This window comes from Plectropomus leopardus, chromosome 18 (assembly GCF_026936395.1).
Source record: "Plectropomus leopardus strain MGB_pleo_1.0 chromosome 18, ASM2693639v1, whole genome shotgun sequence".
In the NCBI taxonomy this organism is placed as follows: Eukaryota; Metazoa; Chordata; class Actinopteri; order Perciformes; family Serranidae; genus Plectropomus; species Plectropomus leopardus.
The window spans coordinates 9459609-9487278 of NC_142193.1; the positions used below are offsets into that span (position 1 = coordinate 9459609).

At 40.2% G+C, this 27670-nt stretch overlaps 3 protein-coding genes and 4 non-coding genes across 9 annotated transcripts in view; 2 read left to right on the forward strand and 5 right to left on the reverse strand.

The window, feature by feature from the left end:
* Positions 1 to 1377: 1377 nt before the first annotated feature.
* On the reverse strand, positions 1378 to 11335 carry ccdc47 (coiled-coil domain containing 47). Of its 3 annotated transcripts, none has more exons than XM_042504933.2 (14): positions 11277 to 11322; positions 7922 to 8190; positions 5994 to 6292; positions 5765 to 5866; positions 4843 to 5017; positions 4597 to 4718; positions 4444 to 4509; positions 4028 to 4129; positions 3781 to 3891; positions 3582 to 3667; positions 3414 to 3472; positions 3131 to 3240; positions 2853 to 3020; positions 1378 to 2045 (listed from the first exon to the last, which is right to left on the reverse strand). In XM_042504933.2, exons 3-14 carry the CDS (start codon positions 6282 to 6284, stop codon positions 1965 to 1967), a joined length of 1473 nt encoding a protein of 490 aa, XP_042360867.1. In that variant the 5' UTR covers positions 6285 to 6292; positions 7922 to 8190; positions 11277 to 11322; the 3' UTR covers positions 1378 to 1964. The 3 variants fall into 3 exon arrangements, with proteins under 3 accessions (XP_042360867.1, XP_087947058.1, XP_042360865.1); XM_088090932.1 differs by having other exon boundaries at positions 7922 to 8023; positions 11277 to 11295; XM_042504931.2 differs by lacking the exon at positions 7922 to 8190 and having other exon boundaries at positions 11277 to 11335.
* On the forward strand, positions 9297 to 14505 carry dcaf7 (ddb1 and cul4 associated factor 7). Its single transcript, XM_042504934.2, has 7 exons — positions 9297 to 9680; positions 10004 to 10162; positions 11625 to 11736; positions 11830 to 11948; positions 12029 to 12238; positions 12501 to 12618; positions 13273 to 14505. The coding sequence occupies exons 1-7, from the start codon at positions 9543 to 9545 to the stop codon at positions 13443 to 13445; spliced, it is 1029 nt and encodes a 342-aa protein (XP_042360868.1). The 5' UTR covers positions 9297 to 9542; the 3' UTR covers positions 13446 to 14505.
* Positions 14506 to 15215: 710 nt separating this feature from the next.
* On the reverse strand, positions 15216 to 15287 carry trnac-gca (transfer RNA cysteine (anticodon GCA)). The gene has a single exon. It is a non-coding gene; the product is annotated as a tRNA-Cys (tRNA).
* Positions 15288 to 16207: 920 nt separating this feature from the next.
* Positions 16208 to 27670, reverse strand: part of kcnh6a (potassium voltage-gated channel, subfamily H (eag-related), member 6a) — a 34647-nt gene continuing 23184 nt past the window's right edge. Inside the window, exons 8-16 of the mRNA XM_042505260.2 lie at positions 27183 to 27600; positions 25239 to 25438; positions 23731 to 23983; positions 22800 to 22993; positions 21394 to 21493; positions 21011 to 21298; positions 20120 to 20303; positions 19308 to 19515; positions 16208 to 17711 (exon numbers count right to left, since the gene is read on the reverse strand). Of these exons, the coding sequence (XP_042361194.1) occupies positions 17430 to 17711; positions 19308 to 19515; positions 20120 to 20303; positions 21011 to 21298; positions 21394 to 21493; positions 22800 to 22993; positions 23731 to 23983; positions 25239 to 25438; positions 27183 to 27600 (2127 nt within the window). The 3' untranslated portion in view covers positions 16208 to 17429. The remainder of the gene's footprint in view (positions 17712 to 19307; positions 19516 to 20119; positions 20304 to 21010; positions 21299 to 21393; positions 21494 to 22799; positions 22994 to 23730; positions 23984 to 25238; positions 25439 to 27182; positions 27601 to 27670) is intronic.
* trnac-gca (transfer RNA cysteine (anticodon GCA)) lies at positions 20011 to 20082 on the forward strand. Its single transcript has one exon. It is a non-coding gene; the product is annotated as a tRNA-Cys (tRNA).
* Positions 24396 to 24467, reverse strand: trnac-gca (transfer RNA cysteine (anticodon GCA)). Its single transcript has one exon. It is a non-coding gene; the product is annotated as a tRNA-Cys (tRNA).
* Positions 24999 to 25070, reverse strand: trnac-gca (transfer RNA cysteine (anticodon GCA)). The gene has a single exon. It is a non-coding gene; the product is annotated as a tRNA-Cys (tRNA).

Consider the following 27670-nt stretch of genomic DNA (forward strand, 5'->3'; position numbering starts at 1 on the left):
GTTGTGCTTATGACAAATAATGCCACTGTGCTCAAATTGAGTACCAAATGTGACAAATTGTTAAGATTAAACTGCCTCACAGCATATAGTCATATTAGCTACAACATTAATAATGCATCTAAGAAAATGAGTCAGAAATGAGGAAAAAAAAAATCTGTGATGTCTCAACTGAAACACTCATCAGTCAAAATGTGGAACAACAGGTTTCCTGAAGACAGCAATTGTCTTCTTGGATGTAGAATTTCAGTGTGGAAATCCTTTGGTCTATTATATGATCTTAGTGAAATAATAAAAGTATGATAAAACCTGAGTGAACCTCACAAGGAAATTAAATAGACACAGTAGACAGGAATAAAGTACATACAAACCTACACTGACATGAATAATTACAGTAAGCTAATGCTAAAAATTAAACATACTGAATAAATATAGTTTTTGATTAGTCATCTATTGACATACAGGTATGTCTGTAAAATCCAGATTTATGTCAGTATATCATACACCTGCCCCACTGGATCACAAGTTTACAAAGTGTGTACATTATGATGCTTTGCATTTTAACCTTAATCCTATTGGGTGCTTTCATGTTAAATACTTCTTTGTTTAGTCTTTGGTTATTTCTTCTGTTATTTTTGGTTCTTTCTGTTTATCATTTTGTGTTGAAGGATTAAATTACATTTTAATAAAGTGCGGTTAAAAATACCCCCAAAAGATTATGTTTTCACTTTTTAAGACCTCTAAATATTTAAACCAAATTTAAGACTGATTTTTGGACAAATAATCTTAATCAAGCATTGCAGGTAAGTACAATGTTAGTATATATACAGTCCCGTGTAGACACAGGTTAGGAATATTATTACAGTAAGGCAGGTCAATATTAGATTCAGTGGCAGGTTATGAAATTTGTAACATCAGAAAATGTGGACTTTCTCATAGAAGAGCTTGACTCATGACAATATTTAAAAGATCTTTAAATGAAAGAAGATGTAGACTATTTAATTACTTTTAAGGCCTTAATATAAACTTGAAATTAATACATTATAAGATGCATAAGGACTTGCAGACACCTTGTCTTGCTCAAGGGGAATCACAGGTTTTATTATACCCAGACGGTCATCTTTAGACACGGCATTGTATCCATTTTAGCTTGTCAACCACACTGATGTAACCAAATCTAGTTCAGAGACTGCTGACCCAATCTCAATGTTAAATTTAGCATTAAGCCTCAGCCATTCAGGTTCCCATTACAGACCCTCACTCTTATAACTGCTGACCAACAGGTCTGTATTTCGGTTTTAATGTCGTATTTAACTGTCTTCACTGATCGCCTCGTAAATCAGATACTTGAAATTTATAATTAAAACAAACAGGAACAAGTTTTCCAACAGACTCCAGTGCATTTTATTATGATTGCTCAGATATTCAATAGAAACAGCCTGCAAGAAACCAACCTCATGGCAGATATAAATAAAAATTTAACTGACAGTATCATAAGATTATATTAATGCTCATAAATTTTCGATGAAACCATAGCAATGCTTTGATTCCTTTTAAAATGTGGCTCTACACCACCAAATAGTGCGTCCCTTCCCAGCAGATGAAGTTTAAAAGCTCATTGAGCTGCGCAGCTTTCAAACGGAGCTAAGATTAATTTTGAGAATATAGTTTGACAGAAAAAAAACAAAAAAATAACAACCATATTCTGGCATGAACTGTGTTGATATGATGGTGAAAAAGTTCCTCCAAATTGACATGATCAGTTCACTCTCAGTCATTTGGGTTTAGCTGCACCAAATGGGAGCCGGCAGGGACAGAGACAGCAGAGCTTGACACACTCAGAGGCACAGGATGTCTGTTTCGAGCGACTGTGAACCAGAGCTGCGGACTGTGTTGAGAGAAGCTGCAGAAAACTGTCTTGAGCTGAGCACTGTTTTCATGTGTGCTTGTATCCCCATGGTGATCATTCACATGGCTTTCACTTTGATCTGCTTCATCTTCATCTGCTTCTTCTCAATCTTCTTCTGCTCACGTCGCTGGGCTGCTTCCTGAAAAATATAAATAAAAACAGAATAAAATAAATAAATAAATTAAAAAATTAAAATTCAGACATAAAACTAGACCGTGAAAATTTGAATTTTATACTTCGAAACTTGAACAGACTGACTTAATTTCTTTCAAAAATGGGGGGAATGATCAGGAAGAAATTACCCCCAAATGAGCAATAAATTAGTAAAAAGGACAAGACTATAGCCTGAAAATTAGTTTTTAAAAAGGAGAACAAAACAAACAAAAGAAATGTCTTGAAAAAGTACTTAAAAATAATAATTTTGTAACATAATCTTAATTATACTTATATGTATATATAAATAAATGTTTTCTTTTTTTTTCTTCTTTTTTTACATTTTTCACTCGCTTTTAATACTAATTTTCTTAATCTACCAAATTACCAACAGACACCTTTAGTGTTCCATTAACAAGTTATTTTTTGTTAAACATCTTTCCTCCAGCAGCAAAGAGGTTCTATACAATCAGCACATCAAAGATTAGTGTCCCTGATTCAGTATCTGATCAAATGTGCCTTCTTCTGCTCCTCTGTACAGAAGTGTTTTTGTAAAACAATATGATGAGACAGTGAAGCTGACCTTTGACCTTCTGGATATAATATACAATCTCTTCATTTTATCCTATTAAGACATTTGTGTGGACTTTTGTCATGATTAGTGTATAATTTTTGAGTAGCTATCTACTTATTTACCATAAAGACAGGAGTTATCAATCCTTTCATTCATGCAGATATCCAAAAATGTAAAACTATTCTTTTCAATATCTTCTGTGAGTTTTGTGTTTCTGACCTCCAGACGACGCTGTCTCTCAGGGTCCTCCTCATTCATGATCCTCTCCTTCTCGGCTCTCTTCTTCTCCTCTCGGCGTGTCTGGGCTGCCTCCTGACGCTGAGCGTGAGTCTGCTTCAGGAAGTTCTCCTCCACGCGGGCGCGGTTTCTGTCAGCTTTCAGTTTGCCCTAAACATAAAGGGAAGATAAAAGGGACTCTTGAATATAAACACGCAGAAAATAAGTAAGTGGTTATTTGGAGGCAGGATGAGGCACCAGAGCACTTGAATCTTGCTCACCTCTCTATTGAGACGGAGCTTCTTGACTTTGTCGATGCTGTAGATCACCATGTTCATGAGAGGGAGCAGAGAGTCCATGTCTTTGGGAGAGGTGTTGCCCATGCCAGGCACTACACACACACACACACACACACACACACACACACACACACACACACACACACACACACACACACACACACACACACACACACACACACACACACACAAAGTGTACATTAAACATTAGCAACAATCAAATTAAAAGGCCATGAGGTACAGTGAAGAAAGACAAACTGCTCACCATTAAATGTAAACAGCAGCGTCTTCTTGGTCTCAGGCAGCTTTAAGGGCTGACCCTCCCTGAAATACAACACAGGAACTTTAAGCACCACATAGACAATATTAAAATACTACGTAACTCCCAAGAAAATATATTCAGAAAAGACAAAAAGAACAAATAAAAACTCACTCTTGCATAACTTTTGGACCAGAAAATTGGTCCGAGAAATGGATGGACTCGATCTTGTCAGCGTGATTGGTGATATAATGCACCATCTAAAAAAATACCAAAAACAGATCCAGACACACGACAGAGCTCTATTTAAAGAAAGGGAAGTGTTATCTGATAAATCAAAAACATATGTGAGGGAGGTGTAAAAAGACTTTACCTTGTTGTCCATCACTCCATCCGTGACCTCGCCCATCTCACTTAGAATAGCCAGGGAGTCTGGGAGCCCGTACTTGGCCCCTGACTTAGGCTTGTCACCGCAGAACTCACTCTGAGGAAAAAATAAAAACAAGAATCAAGACCATTCTGCTGTAACTGTTTATAAGGACTACAATAAACCAATCTGTCAGTAGTGTTGTATTAAAAAAACAACCACATTTTAGGATGTATGAATATAATTTATTTACCAAGTCCTGCATCTCCTTCTGAAGCCTGGCCATCGCCTTCTTGGTGCCAACGGCAAAAACAAAAGTGTCCATGTCCTCATCGTTAAGAGTCACTTTGATTTGCTACAAACAGACAAACATTGTTAGGGAGACAAAGACTGTGATTCTGAGAGTTCTTTCAGCAGCACAGTCCAGTGCGTCTACTATATATTTTGTGTTCCACTTCAGATATGTTTGAATTGCTTCAGGAAAAAAAAGGAGAAACTTAAAACAAAAAAATAATAAAAGATTTCTGTCCAGGCACTCAGGATGGTTTGAAAAGCTTAAAAGCCCATTAATTCATATGGCTACAAGAGACACCAGAAGTGCTCCTGCTGCCTCTCTTTTTATTTATTTATTTATTATTTTTTTAAAAATGCTATTTGGCTCATACATACCACTTGATCACAGGCGGGCCTCATCATCCTGGCCAGAACGTTGAGCAGGTCCTGCCTCTTTAGAAACTGTATGAGACCACAATGACCATTACATAGCTGTTTAATAAACACCAACACACTCTCATGCATCAGACACACACACACTGCCCAGACCTTGAGTTGGATCAGCATGCCTTCGCAGCACACACGCCCTGAGCACCACAGGTTGTAGATGTGTTCATTTTCCTGATTCAGCTTCCCAGTGCTCACTGCTTCTTTACTGGTGCCATCATCACCTTTACATACAAATGATTGACAGTTAACACCTGATCTGTTCCATACGAACTGTCAACATTTCACCTATTGCTTTCATAAACTGCTCTTGTATAGTGGAGACAAACTCAGAGGTGAAGGACTCACCCACTAGTGCAAAGTTGCTCTCTAGAAGCTCCCTGTGTGAGTTGAACCAGGCCTGAGCAAGGCGACTGTTCTTGTTCTTGCCGATGATGTAGTTCATAATGTAGGCCAACAGGCCGGTCACCATCAGGATCTCCATGTAGTAACTCTCCCAGCTGTTCTGCAGATGTGAAGGAACCTGCAGAGAAACAACAGTATTAACAGCGTGAGCAATACTACTTTTTTAACCTTCTGAATATTAATAACAGTATATTGGCCAATAGATGTTTTTTTAAAGTGTGTACAGACATGTTTTTTGCTTTAACTTATTATTAGTTTTTTGCACAAAGTGATGGCTACAGAACAATGACACCATTGTTTTGATTGGCTCCCTACAAGTCTTCCTTTTTTCACTATGCAATTCTGTCTGCCACCGGGTACAATCTCCTATGCAACTGAAGGCTCAATATGTGGCAGAAAGGACAAACAAAAACAGGATGAGGATAGTGCTTTTGTTTTCCCCAGAAGCTATCGCCAGTTAGCAAAGAGTGTATCAGTGTAAGCTCTTTGCATTTACTAACTCCGGTAGTGGAAATGGCAGACAGTAAAACAACAGCGATTCGATTGACTTTGCAACAGCGGCGCTAACAACAATAGCACTTGGAAACATAGAAAATGTCTGTTTCCACCTTAATATAAACATATGATGTAAACAAACAATCTTGATGTGAATGACAGTTTTTTTAGTTTTTTTTTTTATAGAATTGTGAGCAAGATAAACACTGAGTTGAATGTTTTAAAGTTGGAAAAAAAAAAAAACTTCTTACATCATATCTTTTGCAAGCAGCAAAAACTGTGTGCACATTCAGAGACTCCACCCATCACAATCAGCAGAAGACAGTCGAGTGTGAAACATGAGAAGATTTTAGCAGTAAGCCCGGCTTACATTGTGGATTATGAGGGGGTCCTTCATGGAGTGGACGGGCTTCTCCATGTCTCCAATACCCTCAAACTCCTCCTGGTCATATTTGCTGTACATGTCTTGATCCTAGGGAAAACAAGAAATTGAGTTAGCTTCGAGACAGATTCAGCATACATTTGTTGAAAATTAAAAAAAAAAAAAAAATTGTTGTGAAAAGCGCAAGTGCTTCAAACATTAAGACAAGTTGGTGAACCTGTGTCTCGGAGTCCTCAAACCCATCCAGGCCATCCTCCAGCTCCACTGTGGCTTCATCTTCATCTTCCTCCTCTTCAGGCTGCGAGGACGACGAGGCACGAGGCGGAGGAGCGGTTTCAGCCTCTGCTGCTGGATCGTCGTTCATGTCCTCAAACTCAGCGAAGTCATTGTCATCAAAGTCTGCTAGGTCCTCGCCATCATCAAAGTCATCATTGTAGCGCCCCCTGGAGACAGGAAAGGCCAGGAGGAGCAGCAGCGCGGGTATCAGGAGGAAATATGCGCTGCGCATGATGGGACCTTTACCAAAGTGGAGAGGCAGAGAGAAAAAGAGTTGATGCAACAAAGAGGAAAACATGTAAATAGGGGTGGTTTAAGAAGTGACAGGGAAGGTCAAATGCAGAAGTTTAATGTGGCTATACAGCTTTGAAACCAAAGGAAGGAAAAACCTTACACTACAATTCCACAAACAAGAAGTTAGAAATTAAATCAGTTGAAAAATCTTTCAACTACCACATGGTGGTACTTGCGAATTAGTCTTAAAATGAGGGCCTGAGGGTTGCCTTAATATTTTTGTGTGTGTAGAGTACTCTGACATAAGGCTGGGCAATATCATTATATCAATATCCTGATGTCAGATTCTTAATAGAAATCTGTTTATTTTAATGTCCTAAGTGACATATTTTCAAGGGTTTAAAGGCTGCATTACATTAAAGTGATGTGATTTTCTAAATTTACCAGACTGTTCTATTATTTGCCTTTACTCATTTTCACATTACTGAGGAATGTTTATATAAAATGTCATTGTGTAAATATAGGGGTTGGGGGCAAAATTGGTACATTATATTACAATATTTTGCATAGCAATATTGATACATGTATGCCAAGTGTTTTTTTCCTCAAATATTATTATTGCAAATACACATTTTTATTTTTGGTAGTCAACTAGAACAACAAAACCAACTGCTTTTTTAGTCCACTATATCGATTTTGATTAAATAAAAATGACATTAACCAGTCCTAAGCATTGCATGGTATTAATGAATTTAGTGTGGCGGTTGTGTCAATTTGCTATAATTAAAACTCAATGACGTGCGCCGGCCCGTGCATTGCCTTTGATTCCCCATCCCAAACTGCCCAGTCTTCAGATGAGGCAGGGGGGTCATCGTGATACATTTAAACTCCAAGCTACCAATGTTACACCAGGACATATCAAACTGAGGCCTCTGAGGTTAGAGCCCAGGTTAAACTGGTCCACAGAACAGGAACCAAGCTCACACATCGGGAGCTCATGTGAAAGCCCAGAGAGAAGGAGAGAAACTAATCTCTGAGGACCGAGGCTGACTGGAAAACAACCACTAAGGAGGAGAAGGAACTGAACCAGTGTTGGGAAACGCTGGTTAGCCTGTCAGTTTGTCATTGCGAAAAAAAGATTGAACTACAATATATCAAAATAAGACACACTGTGGCACCGTGGAGATCAAATTTAAGGAGATGTACTAGATGGGAGTTGAATCCAGTGAATATTCAACTAGAGAGCTGTCGTTAGCCCAACTAACTTTAGCCAAAGATCCAACGCTTGCGACACGCTCGCTGACTGGCTAAAACACTAAGATATGTCTGATTTAATGTATTTGCCTTACAATTAAAACTTACATTGTGTACTTTTTTAATGACATATGTAGGATTAAACCACAAACCGTAACCATAATCACAGTGCCTGACCCATCCCCCAAGCACCCTCTCACTTTATCATTAGCTGTTAGCAAATCTGGCATTAGCGTGCTAACGGTGGCTAACTAGCATGGCACCTTGTTGTTAGCACCTGATCCTGAACGGAAAGCGGCGCTTTTCTCATTAATACAGCTCGTTACGTTTCATAAGCCCTATTAAAACAAAACAGCTGGACAAACCGAACAGACAGCTTACCTGCAGAATTACTGTGACAATAAACGTATCGCTGGTTAGGCTCAAGACTGTCCTTGTAGTGACGTTACGCCTCAGGCAGGAGAGTAGTCGACACGGGCTGACCTTTCAAAGTAAAAGTATCGCAGCAGGATGTATCAATGACACCCCTTCAAATTAATCAGTAATAGTTATTCTTGTAGCCAATTCTTTACAGTGGGATTCCGTTTTTTTGTAGTACTGCCTGTTCCCTTTGCAATACAGCATATTTTCCTTCTCCATTGTAACCCGGGCTACAAAAAAAAAGAGAAGAAAAGAAGATTCAATGAGTTAAGTAAAATGTGTGGGGTCGTGTGGTACATTTTCTTTAAAAATTGTAAAATCTCTTACAATACATTTATCAGAAATCATACGTTTATATGAATATTTCTTAAGGATTTCTAGAAAAAAAAGTATTTTTCATGCTTTAGTCACAGGAGGCAATTCTAAATACGATTTTGGCTGGCTGGTGTTTTACAGTATTTATATTTTTGAAAGATAAAAAAAAGTGTTCAAATGTTTTAAATGTAAAAATTAAAGAGGTAAAAATTATAGAGAAAGCAGAGTGCAAATTCCAACTCAAAAAACCCGCTGTAATGAAGAGTATTACTATCCTCTAGTGGCAATACTGTAACCACAACTAATCGTCAAGTTAGAAATAATAGTATAGACATCTTTTCCGGTGTAACTTTTCAAAATAAAAGACTCGTTTATTTATTTAAACATTTGGAATGAAATATTTATATTGGTCTAGTTAGCACTATCGATGGCTGGCACCAATTCTACGTGAATTGAAATTTACGCTAACTAACTTGCTCAGAAATTTGATGTGAACTGAGTGTGGTATCATCATTGTATTCACGTTTTATGTTAACTGAAAACAGTGTCTTTGTTTTCTTTCAAAAGCAGGCCAACAACAAAAACAAGGACTGGTATACACAATGTAGTAATATACAAAGTGATTCATTCACTGTATTCATTACAGCCACAACAAAGTCATAGAAATGTGTAAGTGAAAACGTTTCAAATTAAAAACAAAACAAAAAAAAAACTACAAAATTAACACATGTTAATAATTAACATATTTACCCATAATATGAACTCAAATACAAATCAGCTGATAAGTTTGTACACAACCTTTCTTTTAAAAAGTCCTCAAAGCATTCTTGTTTTAGAGATTTTATACAGAATCATCACAGAACAGTTTAAGAATGTGGTAAAAGCTCTAGCTTTATGAATGTAAAGTTTACCAAGCAGACTGTCTTTCCATTAATAAAACTACACTTCATAATGAAAAATGGGTCGTTATAACAAAAACAACATTTTTATTTTTGTAATAATAATAACCGGAAGTCACACGTGTTTTGTAGGACTTGACAGCGCTTTAGGTCGGAACGAGCAATGCTACTCTTTGTTAAGTAAAGTGGTGAGAAATCTTGCTCCAAAACAAGATTTATTTAATTAAATGGTCATTACCATCATACCTGCTTTTACTTGCCATCGCAAGTTAAAGTAACTGATAATAGTTGGCTTACGCGACTACTTATTTGGCAGTTAGCTAACGCTAGCGTGTTAGCTGTTCGGACAACAGCTGCAGCTCGGGAGGATGTCGCTTCACGGCAAAAGAAAAGAAATCTATAAATACGAGGCGCCATGGACGGTGTATGCGATGAACTGGAGCGTCCGTCCAGACAAACGCTTTCGGTTGGCGTTGGGGAGCTTTGTGGAGGAATACAACAACAAGGTGCGCAGTGTAGTCATGGCCATTCATCGGCTAACAGTAAATGTGGTAACGTTATTGAGCTAATGCTAATGCTAGCTGCCCTGCGCAGCACCAAGGCAAAAAAAATAAAAAATAAAATCAAAACATCTGACTTGTTATTACACAGTAACACACAGGTACCAAGAATACCTGTGTAGATGTTGTGCAAGCATGTCGTTTTGTCTGTAATAGTAATGTCCCTTTGCACACCATATATAGCAATGCTATTTCTAACCCTCGTTGTCCCCTTAACAGCCATTTAGCTGTAATAAAATAACAGGTAATGTATGTTTGCTCCTGCACAGGTTCAGCTGGTAGGTCTGGAAGAGGAGAGCTCAGAGTTTGTCTGCAGGAACACGTTTGATCACCCGTACCCCACCACCAAGATCATGTGGATCCCAGACACTAAGGGGGTGTACCCGGACCTGCTGGCCACCAGTGGGGACTACCTGCGCATCTGGAGGGTGGGATATTTGATTTTACAGGACTGGTCTAGTGATAGATCTGTTTTCATGTTCATCAAAGCCAATTAATTGAATGAGCATTGCTTGTGGAGCCAACGTCTGTAAGGGCTGCATCTAACAATTACTTTAATATTTAATATCTTCTTGACTAATCGAGAAGTTGTTAGGTCTCTTAAAATATTGTTCAATGTGAGGGATGTTGATCAGTGTTTCCAAAACCCAAATTTTGTTTACTGTTAAAAAAAGAAAAAAGTCATATTTGCGAAGCTGCAATCAGTAAAGTTTTTTCTTTCTTAAAAAAATCACTTATCATATATTTTATCATCAAGATAGTGATTTATAAATTAATAGCTGACAGCTTATCAATTAATCGCTGCAGCTCCCAAAGTCTGATATATCTGACTCCTCTGTGCCATAGATAAGAGAATTTTATTTTTCTGGGGGAAATTGTTATGCAGCAGCTGCATTAGAAAGTAGAAGCGCAAATATAAAATAGCAGATCATATACCCACAAATCCAACATATACATGAAATATAGCTCCACTATTGTCAAAATATTAGTAAAAACACATCAGTGAGCCACACAGTTGCAGTGAGTGATCTATTTCTTCATTACTTGAGCACAGATGCTGTAATTCATGCCGAGTCAATCCCACATACACCATCCTGCTCTTCACTAGAGCACCAAATGTTTTAATCCGCAGTTGGAAATAGTTCCCATTTAATTCATTATTTACCCCTGTTTAGATTTGCCCACTTTTTATATTACTTTTTGCGACCTGTTTTTACACTGGCCTTGATGTGGAGTGCCACAAACAGGGTAGGAAAGTCGAGAGTATTGAGAGACTGACTGATTGTTTGTTGAATTCACATTTTCACAGTTTTGTTGATAACTGTTAGGAGAGGCACTGATATTGACTTAATGTGTATGAACTAAGGAAGGAGATGCAGGCAGCAGGTGTCGAAGCAGAGCAGAGCAGATTTAATTTAAAATATTGAAAGAAACCTGCTTAAGTGAACATAGATGTGTGGTTTGAGCTCCGCAATGACAGAAAAACATAAAACACAAGTGTGCAGTTACAAAGTTGATCAAAAGTAAAGAATGCAAACTTACATGACACACACATCATTTCTGTCAGGCAAAAGGACAAACAAAGGAGGAAAGTAACATATATATATATAGCCTCTCATTAGGGGGAAGTGATTGCACCTGAGGGAGGTGGCTCCTTCCTGGGCAGGAGCGCTTGTTTAACTTCCTTACCTCAGCTGGGTCAGGTGATGTCAGGGAGACTTTTAAAAATGCCAGTAAAATAGAATATTGCCAGCCAAACCCCTTGCCCCCTTTTGTCCTTGTGAGCTACACTTGTCCATGACTGCACTTGAAGAAAACATCTGTATCTGAATAAAGTGCTTGTTTTCAGAAGTCTGCTCACCGCTAAACTGCTTTGCATTGATCATGCAGGTCAGCGACACAGAAACACGCCTTGAATGTTTGCTGAATAACAACAAGAACTCCGACTTCTGCGCTCCCCTCACCTCCTTTGACTGGAATGAAGTTGACCCCAATCTGCTGGGTAAGAAACCCTTTAAGAAATAGTAAGGAAGCTATACATTGTGCTTTGTGGCTCTTTCAGCTGCATAGTTCCACATGTCGATTTGTTCGACAGGCACTTCCAGCATCGACACCACCTGCACTATCTGGGGGTTAGAGACCGGTCAGGTGTTAGGACGAGTTAACCTGGTGTCTGGGCACGTGAAGACCCAGCTGATTGCTCATGACAAAGAGGTCTGTGTGTGTCGGTGTCTTTAAAACAAGCTCCACGTGTTTATGCACACAGGAATATTTAGATAAGTGTCTTTCTGCAGGTGTATGACATCGCATTCAGCCGTGCAGGAGGTGGTAGAGATATGTTTGCCTCTGTGGGAGCCGATGGATCTGTCCGCATGTTTGACCTCCGGCACCTGGAGCACAGCACCATTATCTACGAAGACCCCCAGCACCACCCGCTGCTCCGCCTCTGCTGGAACAAGCAGGACCCCAACTACTTGGCCACGATGGCCATGGACGGCATGGAGGTCAGTTTGTTATGGATTCTTTGCTAACCATATTTCTGTCCTTTTTTGTGTTAAAACTGAAACATTGTTAAGCCAAATAAGCGATGTTAAGAATTTTGTAATTCCTTCTCATTCCCATAAGTATAAAAACATTACATTTTGAACTTTATGGTCACTTTACCACAGTTTCGTAGTAATAGTTTGCACAGAAATATTATATTTCTAACAAAACTCGCAGGATGGGAATCAAGCGCCTGTTAGCATTAATGTTTCTGTTTGACAGGTGGTCATCCTAGATGTACGTGTGCCTTGCACTCCGGTGGCTCGGCTGAACAACCATCGCGCTTGTGTCAACGGCATCGCGTGGGCACCTCACTCGTCATGTCACATCTGCACTGCAGGTAAAGGCACCTATGGTAAAAAGAAACAGATGTTTAGCAGAGACACGGCAAAAGCTTCAATCATTCGTCTGCGATGCTCTTATGTTTTGAAGTTTGGTCATTGTGTTGCCATTTCCATAATGTAAAAAATATCAAGAGCTGTTGTCGAGTGCCGCACCTGAACCAATGAGAGGTAATAACAAAAACAGCAAGTGCTATAGATAAGATAGATTCTGCTGACGATTTTGTTATAAATCAACATATTTTCCCAATATCTTTTGACATTGTAGTTAGTTTTACATTGCTTCACTCTGCTCTTAAAACCTTGTGGATTATCTTGAGCAACCGGGTCATCATTTCTGGAAAGACACATTGCTGTTAAGTTTTTGTTTTGTTTTATTGACGTTTTGAGCACCACAAACCGAGTGCCATTTAGTGGCATTATATTAAAGAGAAGGCAGACATCTAGTCAATATCTCCAGCACTGAGAAACTCACACCAAAACAATCTGAAGTTGATCAATAACACTACAGGTAAGAGGAAAAACATGTATTTTTGATTTTGGGGTGAACTGTCCCTTAAACGTTTAACCTGGTCTGTAATCACCTCTATTTCTTTGCTCCCTCAGTCTGAAATCTCTCCTTAATGTCCTCTCTGCATGTCTTCTCTCCTCAGCCGACGACCACCAGGCTCTGATCTGGGACATCCAGCAAATGCCGCGCGCCATTGAGGATCCCATCCTGGCCTACACTGCTGAGGGGGAGATCAACAATGTGCAGTGGGCCTCCACGCAGCCGGACTGGATCGCCATCTGCTACAACAACTGCCTGGAGATCCTGCGTGTCTAAATCCACGAACAATTAAGACGATGAAGAGAAGGAGCGTTGTTTCAGATTCGGACTTAATTTTTAGTCCTCGTCCCACTGCTTTTAAGACCAGGACGATGTCACGAGTGAACTTTCTGAACGTGTTTGGAGCACCACGCACACCTGCTCCACAATAACCTGGTTTACACTTCCTCCTATGTCTTTCTCCATTGTTCTTCTATTAAGCGTGTTTAAGCTCTTATTTATTTTGCTCGCAAGGTAGTGTTCAGAAGCTTTGAACTCTGAGCAGTCGTCCATGAAAGTCAGATTTTTATACTTGTTGGTGTGACTTCAGCCAGCTGTGAGATTATCATGAAGGGTTTAGATGTTGTGTGTTTCATCTGAGTTGTAAAGGTTGATACAAACTACTGTAGGTGGCAGAAGATGACCTCTCTAATACTTAGTAATATGTTGTAGCCTTCTTGTGGACTCATGCCATATTATTGGTGACTCAAAGATCAGTATATGATAGTCTTGTTTACCCCTGTGGCAATTTAACCCATTTGAAATGGGTTTGTTTGTGTCCTCCCTCCAAATGATAGTATCAAGGCTCAAACTCGTGACCTGTGCAATTTTTATGAAATAACCTGAGAGGGATTCGTATTGTCACTGCAGTGGTGTCTGCCATCATACTGTGTGTTTTAGTTTGACTGGTGACGCTGTGAGGCAGCCGTGTACAGCAACACTCAGAACCTACCAGAGCAATGTCGACCCGCCTTTTTAAACTCCCTACTTATTCTTCTCTTCTTTATTTGTAGAAAATTGTGCTTTGAAAGCTGCAGTTTCTTTGTGTGTTAGAGTGAGTTGTGGATCGGGAGGAGAGCGAAACGACTTCCCGACCGCATCTGCCTCTCTTTTTTTGTTTTCAATAATTAAAGGGTCATGTCCTTGTAGCATGCCATTACAAGGCAGAAATGTACATACATATAAATATATCAACTTGAGATGTTGGTAAGACAAGTGTTCATGTTGTAGCTTTTTCATAAAGTTTATTATTGAATTTGCTCTAATAAATTGTATTCCTCCATGTCCTAGGAACAAACTTGTTGTCCTTCCATTTCTGTAACTGCTTATCCACGTATGGGATGCAGGGGGGTGGAATAGATCCCTGCTGACATCAAGGGGAAAGGCGGGTTTACCCTGGACAGATTGCCAGATTCTCACAGGGCTGACACAAACAGACAGGCTCACATGTGTTAAGACTGTGGCAGGAAGCTGGAGAATCCAGAGAAAACCCACGCTGACTCCTCTTACTAATTTTAAGCGAGCAAGAAAACTCGGGTGATTGGAGCATGACAAAACTCTCCAGATACATTACGAGTAACGCCAGTATTCAGGGAGCCTATTGAGCCCACGAGAAAGCTTGCTGTTGGTCCGACAATAGGATGAAGGTGTGCGAAGCTTTGCAAAAGTAGAGCTTAGGCTAGCTTTTTAAGCAAGCAATTTGTTGATTAGCGTGTTCGCCAACACATGGTGCCAAGTGAGAAAGAAACTGAAACAATGTGATGTTTAAATAACGTCCCCTAAAAAAAGAGGTGACACGTGTTCAAAGCTTCAGACAGAAGAGCCCAAACCAGCCAGTAGATTCAAACATGGAACCCTCTTGATGAGACGTGCCAACACTAACCAAACACTGAGCTGCCTCAACATGCTGATGATTGGCTTTGTATTGCGTAGTTGGAATCAGTTCACAGATCATGCTAATTCTTAAATGTTATGAAGAGCTATCGCTATTCCCATATGTGTATAAAGAGGGGGCACCCAGATTTGAACTGGGGACCTCTTGATCTGCAGTCAAATGCTCTACCACTGAGCTATACCCCCTGACAACAATAGCTGCCACAGGTGCTAATTTTCTAAAACTCTCCTGCTGTTTTTGTTTGCATAGTGAGTGCTTGGGTGGTACGTATGCGTATAAATGCACATGTTTGTGTGCTGTATAGACAGGATGGCAAATTAATTGATTTTATAATTTTGTAGAACTAAAAATTAAGCAGATGATAAAAGTTAGTTTTATTTCCCAGATTTGACCAAGGGTTAGGGTTAGGTTTAAATCTCTATCTTTCTCTATTTTTCCTTTGGTATGACAGGTCATGCTATAATACAAGGGTGATCACTTTCAATCCATCACTTAATCTTCAGTAGTGTGTGAAGTACTTAAATCCACTAAAGTATAAGTATAAGCACAACAATGTAAAAGTGCTCTGTTGCAAGTAAAAGTCTTCCATATTATTTTTTCTTAAAGTAAAAGTACAGAGGTATTAAGAGCACAATGTATTCAAAACATTAAAAGTAAAGGTAGTCATTTTTGAGAACTGGCCCGTGATTTGACATATTTTACATCACAGGATTGTGAGTACTGGTGGATGAGTATGTGAGCAGTATTTTACTGTTGTGACTGGTTGAGATTCATCTTGTTAAATTACTCTCTATACATGTCCAGTCAGGTTCCCTCTATAGGGTCACAAGATGAACCTGTGGGGTCATGACATGATTAATGGGAGATATTTTGTGAAATATCAGACAATTTACCTCTTAGGGCCTTGGACAGTTGTTCCAATGAAACCATCCGAGAAGTTTAGAAGCAAAATCTGTCTTTGATTGAGCTCCTAACAACTCAGTGACGACTGAAACATGAACAGGTTCCAACTGGGCACTTCTTCTTTGTTAGGGGTCACAAGCCCAAACAGAGAACCACCGGGTTGCAAAATCTGCAAAACAAAAAGCAAATTGGACTGCCAGTGTAACTCTTCAGTGTCTTTAATCTAAAAAAGATAAATAACAGGAATTTGTGCTTCAATAAACATCATACAGAATTATAAATGCTTAAAAAGTCAATTACATTCACCTTGTGGTCGTAACCGTGGAATCATCCTAACCAAGGATGCCTTGAGACGACGTCTCTGTCACTGTGTGACTGAAAGTTTCCGCCCACTTCGCTTTTCACTCAGCTGACATAAAACAACCGTCTTATGTTTTTCTCTTTACCTGTTGAAGTATCACAGCCTAAAGAACGGGAGAACAAGTCCTCTAATGTTGGCACTTTCATATAAACGCATCAGGTGCATTATGAAACCATGTGACCATGAAAAGTAGTTGACAAATGTTTGAGTTGAAGAGTGCAGATAAACAGACACAAGAAGAGGGGAAACCAAGCAAAGCAGTCATGACCAAAACAAAACTGTAAGAGCTACATGTAAATGTACAAGAAACTATGAAGTTTTTCTGCTCTGCTCGGTTGTGTACGCTGTAATACCTTCTCATGATCAAATGTCAGAACCTGAAATATGAGATGAACATTACACTTTTCTTGAACCCATCGTCCTTCACAGTGTGCCAGACAGCTACAGATACCTTTTGATATTTTTTCAACATACACCAAGAACAAAAGTGAGTCTCTAACTTATAACACTCATCGTTTATTACATTTACTAGATGTATCGTTCTTAATGTGACAGATACATCTCTAATATATGGAAAATAAATTCAATTCCAAATAAATGCTTGTATTTTCCTAAGCTCAAGTCTAATGTGCAAATCTTATACAAAGTGGATGCAGATAATTCTTCACATGTGAAACATAGTAGTAGTCTGTGACATTTCACCTCTCTTTGAAGAAACCTTGGGCTGGGGGTCACAGTTTGTGTAGCTTTCGGATCCAGCGACTGCATGATGCATGTATATGTTTGTATGTGTTTACTGTCATGTTTTTGCCCACCCTGCTAGGCAGGAATAATCTCTTCATTGCACAGGACCTCGGGTGTGACGGGGTGCTGGAGCACGCATCCACAGCAGCCTGTGGGGGCGCCGCAGAGCCTGTATGTAGCAAACAGGAGGCACCCTAGACTCAGCATCCCCCGCTCTACAGCAGCATCTGAACAGGACGGAGGAGGTTTTAAGGGAGGAAGGTGGGGAACATATGGCTGTCACATCCAAAGGACCAGGCTTTGGGGTGGTGTTGGTGTTCTAGCTGCCTGGCAGGAGAGGATCAGAGACATGCCTCTGGATCTCCTGCATCTCTGTGGAGGTCTCCAGGTGCTCAGGGAGGGAGGGGAAGCGCTGGCTGACACATAGTAGTCCAGGAGGCTCAAGAGCCCCTGACAGTTGAGGAGGGGTAATGCCCACAGAGGGCAGATGTGGAGGGTCGGACTCCGGCGACATGGACACGGTGTCATCAGAGGCCACGGTGAGATGGATCCCGCTGGACAGGGAGTCCTTGGATTTGTGGTTAAAGTCAGAGTCTGGACTCTGGAAAGAGAGTGAGAGGTATTTAGCCTAAACCACACAGAAATGGTTTGATGATTTTCAGGGTTTAAAGGAAAAGTTCAACACTACGCTTGTTTGCATTCTCTCTGAGAGTTAGATGAGAAGAGTTATCACTCTCGCGTCTGCACAATAGATATGTTGTTAGAGCTAGCAACAGGTTAGTTTAGCTTAGCATAAAGACTGGAAACAAGGAACAGCAAACTTCTTTGTCCATACATGAAGAAATACACCTAGCAGCACCTCTAACTCTCATTAACTGCCAGGAAACCAGTTGACACGATAGGAAGTTACTGGCTGAAGTAATGCCAAGCAGCAACCTCCTGAGGCTGGAAAATGAAGCCAATGCATTGAGTGTCTAAAACTGCAGGTCTTTGAGTGGCCACATGAGGCTGGCTTCATAAGTAAGTAAATTCCCCATAGACACCCACATTAAAATCCATAACTCTACAGCAGAAATAAACATGTTTACAGTCTGGTACACCCTGCAGCTTATTTCAATATTTATGACAACCATTTGGGAGCGAATATTTATATAACCCACCAGTTTATATTTGATTAAGGCCCAAAGTTACACATATTTAAGGGCGAGGCTGCTTGACTGACAGGCTGTCGGTGATGCATTGCTACAGTCTGACTCAGATCCACCCCTCTCTCCTCCACAGCTCCAACATCTCATCCAAATGTGGTCACTTATCACTCCAAATAAAGAAAATGGCGACAACCAAAATCCCAAACTTGAGGATTGAAAAACAGGAGTCCACAAACCAATGGATGTCATCACAGTAGCTATGTCTATCATTTCATACAAACTATGAGTAATACACATTTCCCTCCAAAATTAGCACAAAGGTGATTTTTTAATATGCTGGGACACATTTGACACTATTGTCAGTAAATAAGTATTCCTTATTGTTTTATTTCCTGTGTCATGTTAAATTTCACAAACTTGCTGTAAAACAGGTTAGTAAACAGTAGAAAGCAACATTGAGGCCAGTGAAAATGTAATTACTTTTTTTTTTTTAAATAACTATTACTTATTAAGTCCCTCTTTCAAACTTAGTACCAGCTAATTTGAAATGGTGATTATCGTTGATAATGTTCAAGAGAGACAGAATTTGTGGCTGAGATGACGTGAAGTGTCTCAGAGATTAATGTTGGTTGCGCCAGAAAAGGAGTAAAAATTTGTATGCCCATGCAGGTGCCATGTTTCCATCACTGCCGATCAGAGCTGGAGCTAACAAATAACCGTACAACCACTGTTGAATAATTTGTTGTGAGAATAAATGAAAGACAAATGTCAGATGTTGGTGGGTGTTAGTATTTTTTTGCCCAGTGGGAAAGGGGCAAAAGAAATAGGCACATAGCTCGAGTTTTTTGTATGGATTTTTCAACATGTGACAATACATAATAATTAGTGAGCTTTAAAGGTGCTGGTTTCAATTTCCCAAACTGTCAAACTATTCCTTAATTTACAAAATAAAAAAATATTTCTTGATTTAACTGAAATGAACACAAAGAGGATCCCAAACTGACTGACCTCAGATCAGCAAAGTTAAGTACGTAAACTAAAAACAGCACCTGTAGCAGTGAGGCAGTGCTGTCGATCGGTACTGGCTGGATTGGAGGGACGGTGTGGATTGTGGGTGCTGCTGTGCTGTACAGGGTGGTGGGGTGAGGCGGGCGAGGGCTGGGGGACACGGCGCTGTAGGCCGGAGGCACCGGGGCCATCTGCCTCTGGAGGAGCTGCAGGATCACATTGATGTCTGCAGTCATACGGGTCTCCAGCCTTGGCAGGATAAAGAGAGACATCAGCTATTTATCCTCACGAAAAGAAAAACACACAAAGTTACACTGATGTTTTGATGGTGGATGGAGCACATCATAGTGTTTTATAAAATCCTCTCATCTGCTTTTTTAAAAATGTCCACTAGGTTTCTCTCTTGCTCTCCCTATAGTATCTCTCTTCCCCAATGGCATACATGAGGACAAGCAGGTGACAGGACGCACATACACTGACTGAAAAATGAATAATTATTCTTTTTTTTTTTTTTACCCTCATCTGTGACCCTTTCTTATCACTGTCTTTCTCTCCTCCTCTAACACCTCTTTTCTCTCCTCCATATGCTACGCACATTAACATCATGCACACAACCAGCTGGGAACCGACATGTAAACATAGCAGGAGAGGAAGGGAGGAGTCTTCACAAGTACGATGTGGAAGTAAACATTACCTGTTAGAGGCTAATAATGAAGACAGACATAATATTCACTCATATCAGCAGGGGGTATAGCTCAGTGGTAGAGCATTTGACTGCAGATCAAGAGGTCCCCGGTTCAAATCCGGGTGCCCCCTCTTTATTGTCATTTTGCACACATTAAAAATAACTCACCTGTTTAACTGAGACTGCAGCAGCTCTAGTCTGGACTCCAGTTCACTGGGCCGATCCTCAGCGCAGGGTGACGGGTGGAAACTGGCCCTGACTGAGGACGGTCGTCTCTGACTGTCTGAGAACTGGCTGGCTCTGCGGTCTGGCCAGTAGCCATACAGGCCTGACATGCTGATTGGGGCTGCAGCTGTGCAGAAGGAGATGAGAAACAATCTTTTAATTTCCAAAACACCCTCTTGTCTGTTATTTAAAAAAGAAAAACAAACTATCATGTAATATGTGGATACAGGATTAGAACCAGTCAGTGTGTAATCTAGTTTGGAATTTTTCATTAGTTTTGCTTTTCATATAATTTAAAAATTTTATTCCAATTTCCGTGAAGGTTTCTTAGTTTTGGTGCAGGCATATTTTAGTCATTCTAACATTAAACATTAAACATTTAAACTTTATTTTTAATCCCTGCTTTTTGCAGATGTTACTTTTACTTTTACTTTTCTTTTCTTTTTAGTTTCAGTTCTATTCTTACTGCTATTGAAAGGGTTGGGATTTTAAAGGTATACTGACACATTTATATATATATATATATATATATATATATATTTTCTTTTATCACAAACTGTGAGTCTAAATGTAAAAATGCACAAAAGTATTATCTTTGTTATGATTTGCAAAAGAATATTAGCTTTTGTTCAACATTTCTTTGGTTAAATTTTCAGATTTTATTAGATGGATTTTAAGTTTAGTTGAAAGTGTCTTTCTTGCTCCTTAAAGAGTGCACTGATAGAGTTGTGATTTCAAAACTCATTTGGTACACCTCTAAAATGTGTAGACAATATCAGGTCTATTGGAGTCAATCCAGACATGACTGATGTGGGGATTGTGGGTAGTCTTTACCTGAGTATGGCGGTCCTCCGAGGTCTACAGGTGGTCCCATCCCTGCTGAGGGTCCACTGTGAGGCAGGAGGTTGACCACTGCTGGGGGGTAGTCTCTGGTGTCACCCCCGGTGGGGTACAGCTCCCCTTTGCTGTGTCCCGTGGGCTTCATCTCCTCATCACTAGACTGTGAACAGATGCTGGGGCTGCTGCAGAGGTCTTCCCAGTGGGATCCTGCCATTGTGCCCTGGTGGTGGTTTGCCATAGGACAGGACTGATCCGGGTAAGAGTCTTCACGGTCCATGCCGTCTGTACAAACAGTGCAAGGGGACAGCCATGATAAGATTATATAGAGATTAGACAGAACAGAAACATAATTGTTTTAGGCCTCCTCACTCACTCACCTGGTCGGTTACGACGACGCAGGGAGCTTCTCCGATGCCTTGTCCGGCGATAGCCACATTCAGAGTCCTTGCCCGGGGTTGGCTGGTGTATTCTATCTGCCTGATACATATCAGTTTCAGTAATTCAGAAATGCACACCTGATCTCATACTTAAAGGATATATACGTACATTTACTTACTGTCTTATGTCATTATGTTTGATAAATCTACATTTGAAAATTTGTACCTGCATTAGAGATTTGATTATGGAGTGATTCAAGAGGGAAAGAGAGAGAAAGAGGGTGGACAGAGAGGGAAAGCGATTAAATGTAGAGATCCGGAGGAGGGGCAGAGAGAGCGCGGGCAAGAGAGGGACAGAAAAGAAGAGAAAGGGGGGTTGCAAGGTGAACTGGTTGGCAGTTTGTGTCTCCTTCCCCAGCAATGGAAGAAATATTAATAAAATGCAGCGGAGAGTGGTGATCAACATCTACATGCTGCACTGCCATCGCCGTGCGTACAACACATACTGAGGGACACAGCCTGCTTTGCTGAACCTGTCATGCACGAGATGACAGACATAGAAGGAGAAATGGTGCGAGGAAAAACGCCAACCCTTAGCTTGTAATAACGGTTTTTATATTTTAAAATATTTCTTTTATAATATATAAAATATGATATAGTATAGGCCTATTTTTACAGTACAAATTCGGGTTTTTAATCAGGCTCAGGCCCCAACCTGCTGCTGTGGTTCAGGCTCGGGTCAGGCCTGGACAGAAACTGTGTGGGTTCATGTGGGGCCGGGCCTGATTTTTTTGGGCCCGATCTAAGCTCTAACCTGCATAAGTTGGTGTAATGGTGGGTCAATAAAAGAAATCAAAATCTTCACTAAAACAGCTAGGGATTTACAATCCACAATCACAAAAAGGAAAAACCCAACAAATGCACTAACAATAGCCCAGACATGACATGTGCATCATGTTAAGAAATGTTCTAATTTATACAGGATGGAATATTACTTTAAATATAAGTACAGGGATACACCATAAAACTAAGAGGAGATTTTCTAAGCAGTTAAAACTAAGTGATGATACCTTTTCGATTTCACCACTTTAAGGTGCCCGGTTGAGTTTGTGACCACTTAGACAGCCCAGAGCAATGACTTGCTGAGCATGTTGTGCATAGAGACAGTTAAGTGATACGCCAGTAAAAGAGGACTGAAAAAAAAGAGTGCAAGCCAATATGAGGTGCTTTTGGGGCCTGATGGATAATAAATCTATGGGTGAAATGTTTAATGTACATAGACCATGTTTGTTCATAAAACTGGTTAAAACAGGTTTTCTTAGGTTTAGAGGCAAGAACAAAAGCACAGATTTGACAAAATGACAGCAATCACTATTAATGTAACAATGCTCTCTAATGGCACTCACATCTCTCAGGTTGAAAGTGATCTCCACGTTGTTCCAGAACATGTCGGCAAAGTCGGGGTACATGTCCAGCACTTCCAGCAGATCGTCTCTCAGGATCTTGTGAAGGTCGCAGTAGGTCAAAGCCCTGACGTCAGCGCTGGATTTACCTGGCCTCCCGTACAGACTGATGGGTTCGCCAAAGATGTCGTTCTTTCCTACAGAAACCACAGCAAAAGCAAGAAAGAACATGTAAAAAGCTGAACAGTTACTCAATAGATGTTTGAACAAGTAAGCAAGCCTGTGCTAATAATAGTGAAACAAGTTACTCTGAATCTGATACAAAACAAAAGAGAAATGGAGCACTAGAGTGACCCTGATCCTCAACAGCACCTCTGCTCAAAACAAATTAATGATCCCCTCAAACACAACTGGAAAAGAAATGACCTATGCAGGCCTGGATCTGAGTGCTGGCCCTATTGATGATCAATGCCACAGTGGAATGGATGTGGAGCTGTGCCCAAACACCTCTGGCAACACAACACAACACACACACACACACACACACACACACACACACACACACACACACACACACACACACACCATGCACATACACACACATACAGAGTTGTGGCTTTGTGGGAAAGAGAGGAGAAGATTGGACTGGTAAAACAGATACAAAAAAGTAACAAAATGAAAAATAAATCATAGCAGTCATTTAACAAAAGTTCAGCCACGGTTATAATGTCTCAAAAGTGTAAAATTGAGATTTTTTTTCTCAATTTCAAGGTTTGATCTCAGAGTTTGGTTATTTGTAATGTGAATCTGTCATTAGGTGAATTCATTTGTTGGTTGTTTCAGTGAACAACGAATTATGAAAATAAATGCTGATTTGTAATCTTACTGGAAAATAACTAAGTGAGTAGAACCTCCGCAGTGGCTTGCAGCTCACCTAGTATGGCCACCACCACGTCATCCCTGAGGATCTCTATAGAGCCTCTTGAAATGAAGTAGAGGGCGGTAAGAATGTCCCCACTGTGGACCAGAGTGTCACCCGGCGGAGCGTGGGTGGTCTTGAATCGCATGGCCAGAGCCCGCAGACAGCCTTTGTTGGCACCTCGAAAAGCTTTGCAGTTCTGCAGTAAGCTGCGGTTCAAATGGAGGCAGATGTCAGCCTGCAGACACTCAGGGAAACCCTTTAAAACCTGCAGGTCAACAGAGGTCATTAGGTTAATTGATTATTTTGCATCTGTTTTTTATGATTTTTTTAAAAAACATTTGATATTTTTGCATCTATTTGTCCTATATCTTAAAAACAATGTAACCTAAAAATGGAAAACGCAAACTGAATCTAAAAGGTACATAATGAAAAAACTGTAGGGTGAGAGAAGGAGGGCAGATTGTGTCAGATCGATTCAGGCGGGGCACAAAGCACAGTGGCTCCAAGTGATTATCTATTCTCACATTGAATTGGCAGGCGCTAATGCTGCTCTCAGGCTGTGCCATGCTTCAGTGCTGATAGCAGCCCAAGTGGTGATATGACATACATTATCATTAAAATTGCCATCTCCCAATGTTTCAGCCTCAGTGGAAACATTCAAGTGTGTTTATACAGGAAGGGGGCACCCAGAGTTGAACTGGGGACCTCTTGATCTGCAGTCAAATGCTCTACCACTGAGCTATACCCCCACAGAACACCAGGAGTGATTGCATCACTACAGTAGCATGCATGAATCCGGAAACCTTTTTTCAGGCACAGGGAAAAAAGCTGACTGTGACAAAGGTTTTGTTGGAAGATGTAAAAGATGTTTTAAAAAACAACTATCTCTTATTCTGAAAGCAAATCCACTTGCAATCCAACAGAGAAAACTTGGATTTGTGTTCATTTGAGTATAAGGTTACATGAAAGTTCAGTGTGAAAAAACTGGGTCATTGCAGCAACAAAAACAAGGCGAAGAACCCGTGTAGGTCACACACACCTAAGGTAATGCTGCAATGGGATATATATAAAAGACAAGAGGAAAGCAAGTGTGCTAACACATTCTGGGATTTAAGTTTTGTTTGGCTGATTATTTTTACCATCCACTTCAGAGCAAAGACATTTTCGGCATGTTCTTTCAGTGGGATTATTTTTTTTTAAAAAGAAATTAAATTCCAGCAGAGTGGCCTGTATATAGCAGATGTGGTTTTAGATTAAACAGACAAAAACAATACTGTACTAGGGGGCACCCAGAATTGAACTGGGGACCTCTTGATCTGCAGTCAAATGCTCTACCACTGAGCTACACCCCCCCATGCTGACACAGGCTAAGAACCAAATCACTCATATGAACATATAAAGCAATAATGTCATGTTTTGAAACTGTGTAAACATCCACTGTCCACCCAAATACAGAGCTCTTGCTTCCTGTGAACTCGTGCACGACCATGAGGTGTGTATGAATGTCTCACATGACTTACAGCGTTCATGTCGATGCCATTGGTGTAGGACCAGGCATGCTGGAAGTACTCCTCCAGCCTCTGTCTCAGGCCTCCTGGGATTTGGTGGAAACGTATGAATTCTTTGACCCGCAGCATCTGGGTGTGGTATCGAGCCGTGCCCGAGTACAATCTCTGAATGATGGCTGAGACGTTACCAAAGATACTGGCGTACATCAGAGCTGCGTAGGACAGATGACAGAGAAACCACATGTTGGAGTAATTGATGATACCAAGATTGGTTAAATGAACAGTTTTCAAAATAGAGATTTTATTTTTGCACAAACAGATAACATGCAAAACAAATGTATGTATTTAAAATCAAAGTCCTTTGGCAACATACTGATATCAATTTTGTAAAACTAAATCATTTTACAAAATCGATCATTAAAACACAATATTGAAGAAAGAAATTCTAGTAGCTATTATGGTTATTAAAAATTCAGTCACCAGCTTTAGACTAGAGTTAATAAGTCAGTTTGCAAGAGCAGTATAGGTGTTACATAATAATCATTGAACAAAGTGTTTGAACCTTTTTTTTTTCATTTACATAATTGCCTGATAATGTTTTTGAAGATAAGCCTGATTTTAAGATAGAAGAATCCACAACACCAGAGTTTAATTTGTGATCAAGTATTTATATACATGCATGGCTCACCCTGCCTTTACAGGGTAAGTTTGGTTATTTCAAATATTTCTGGACCCTATTTTCTCCTGTTTTTGTGTCAAAGTGACTAATGGGAAAAACATTTTTTGAAATTTGTATAGTCTGAGTGAGAGCACTGCAGACAGCAGTGGCCAAACAGGCTGTAATGTAAACACTTGGGGTGTGTTGCACCATTGATTTACATCCACTGAAAGTACAAATTTTCGCCTCCGCATGTTCAGATTGTTATTCTAAGTGTCTGAAATCATTATAGAAAGGATTCCTACAGAGACAGATCCCCTTGTTAAAGAGTAAGAAACTTTTTGTTGAACGAGGCCCAATCCACTATCACCAAACCTTCCAGACTGCCTTTTACTTAAATTGTGATTTTAGCATATAAAGAGCGAGCACATTTTTACATCTAGGTTGGTGAATTAAGGGTTTCTTTCAACTTAAATAGAGTTTGTGACTGTCTGAACCATGGAGAGATGAAGATGAAGATGAATTTTGTGAGTTTTATTTTGTTTCTGCTGGCTTTAATGAAGTGTGTTTTACAATGATAACAAATAAGTGTTTATTTAAATGGAGCTTAGTTTGTTTGGCGATAGTGATTTCGGGGGTCTTTCTTTTTAACCAAAAGGATGTTACTCTTTAACACAAACGTCTGTCTCAGTAGGTATTCTTTGCATAATGTTGTCAAACACTTTAAATAAGAATCTGAGCCTGTCAGTGACAAAAACAAGCTCTGTTACAGGATGTAAATTGACAGTGAGAAAAATGTCCAGAGTGGTTACATTGAAGACTGTTTTGGGCTGCCGTCTGTAACTCTCTTGCTCATTTCAGGGCCAATTTTTAAAAATGGCTGCTCCTATTAGTTACTTAGAGACAAAAACTTGGAAAAAAAGGGTCCAGGTTGAAAAATACAGAAGTCAACCTGTAAGAGGTGTGATGTCTGGAAAATTTTGTAAATTCTTTATTTCAGTGGAAAGTTTGAGAGTCACTTTCTTTTCCACCGTTACATACAAATAAGTTTTGGGGAAACAAAAGAATGTTTGTATTGTATAGCATGAAAATGTAAAAAATATGAAGACCAAATATTGACACAAAGTACTGGTCATTAGCTTTTCCAATTAAATCACAAAAAAATGCAACAATCAGAATTTAAAACCGTGGTAACCGTGGTTTTCACGCATTAACAGTTACCTATCGCTGCCTTAAAACCATTAGTATTTTATTTGTTCAAGCGGGTGCTCTTTCAGACTCACTGCCACTCTACTTACAGCCAATGAGCATGACACAGATGGAGAAGATCTTCTCTGGGTTGGTGTTGGGTGAGACGTTCCCAAATCCAACACTGGTCAGGCTGCTGAAGGTGAAGTACAGGGCCGTAACATACTTGTCCTTGATGGAGGGGCCCGAGGCTGCGTCACTGTCATTATACTGTTTACCAATCTGGTCAGCCAGGTTGTCCAGCCAGCCGATCTTCATTCCTCCGATGCGGGCAGAGCCGGTGCGCTCCACGTTGCCGATGGCATACCAGATACAGGCCAGCCAATGAGCGATGAGGGCAAAGGTGCACATTAGGAGGAAAAGGACCGCAGCTCCATATTCTGAGTAGCGGTCCAACTTCCTGGCAACTCGTACCAACCTCAGCAGTCTGGCTGTTTTCAGTAATCCAATCAGAGTGGTTGTCTGAGGCTGGTGGAGGGAGAGAGAGAGAGAGAGAGAGAGAGAGAGAGAGAGAGAGAGAGAGAGAGAGAGAGAGAGG

Bases quoted from the DNA above. Each gene is read 5' to 3' on its own strand.
- dcaf7 (XM_042504934.2), top strand. From the start codon at position 9,543: ATGTCGCTTCACGGCAAAAGAAAAGAAATCTATAAATACGAGGCGCCA. The intron at 10,163-11,624 runs GTGGGATATTTG...TTGATCATGCAG, and splicing joins ACTACCTGCGCATCTGGAGG to GTCAGCGACACAGAAACACG. The intron at 12,239-12,500 runs GTCAGTTTGTTA...TCTGTTTGACAG, and splicing joins TGGCCATGGACGGCATGGAG to GTGGTCATCCTAGATGTACG.
- ccdc47 (XM_042504931.2), bottom strand. The intron at 5,867-5,993 runs GTTCACCAACTT...TGTTTTCCCTAG, and splicing joins TTGAGGACTCCGAGACACAG to GATCAAGACATGTACAGCAA. The intron at 3,668-3,780 runs GTAAAGTCTTTT...GTATTTTTTTAG, and splicing joins ATGGAGTGATGGACAACAAG to ATGGTGCATTATATCACCAA.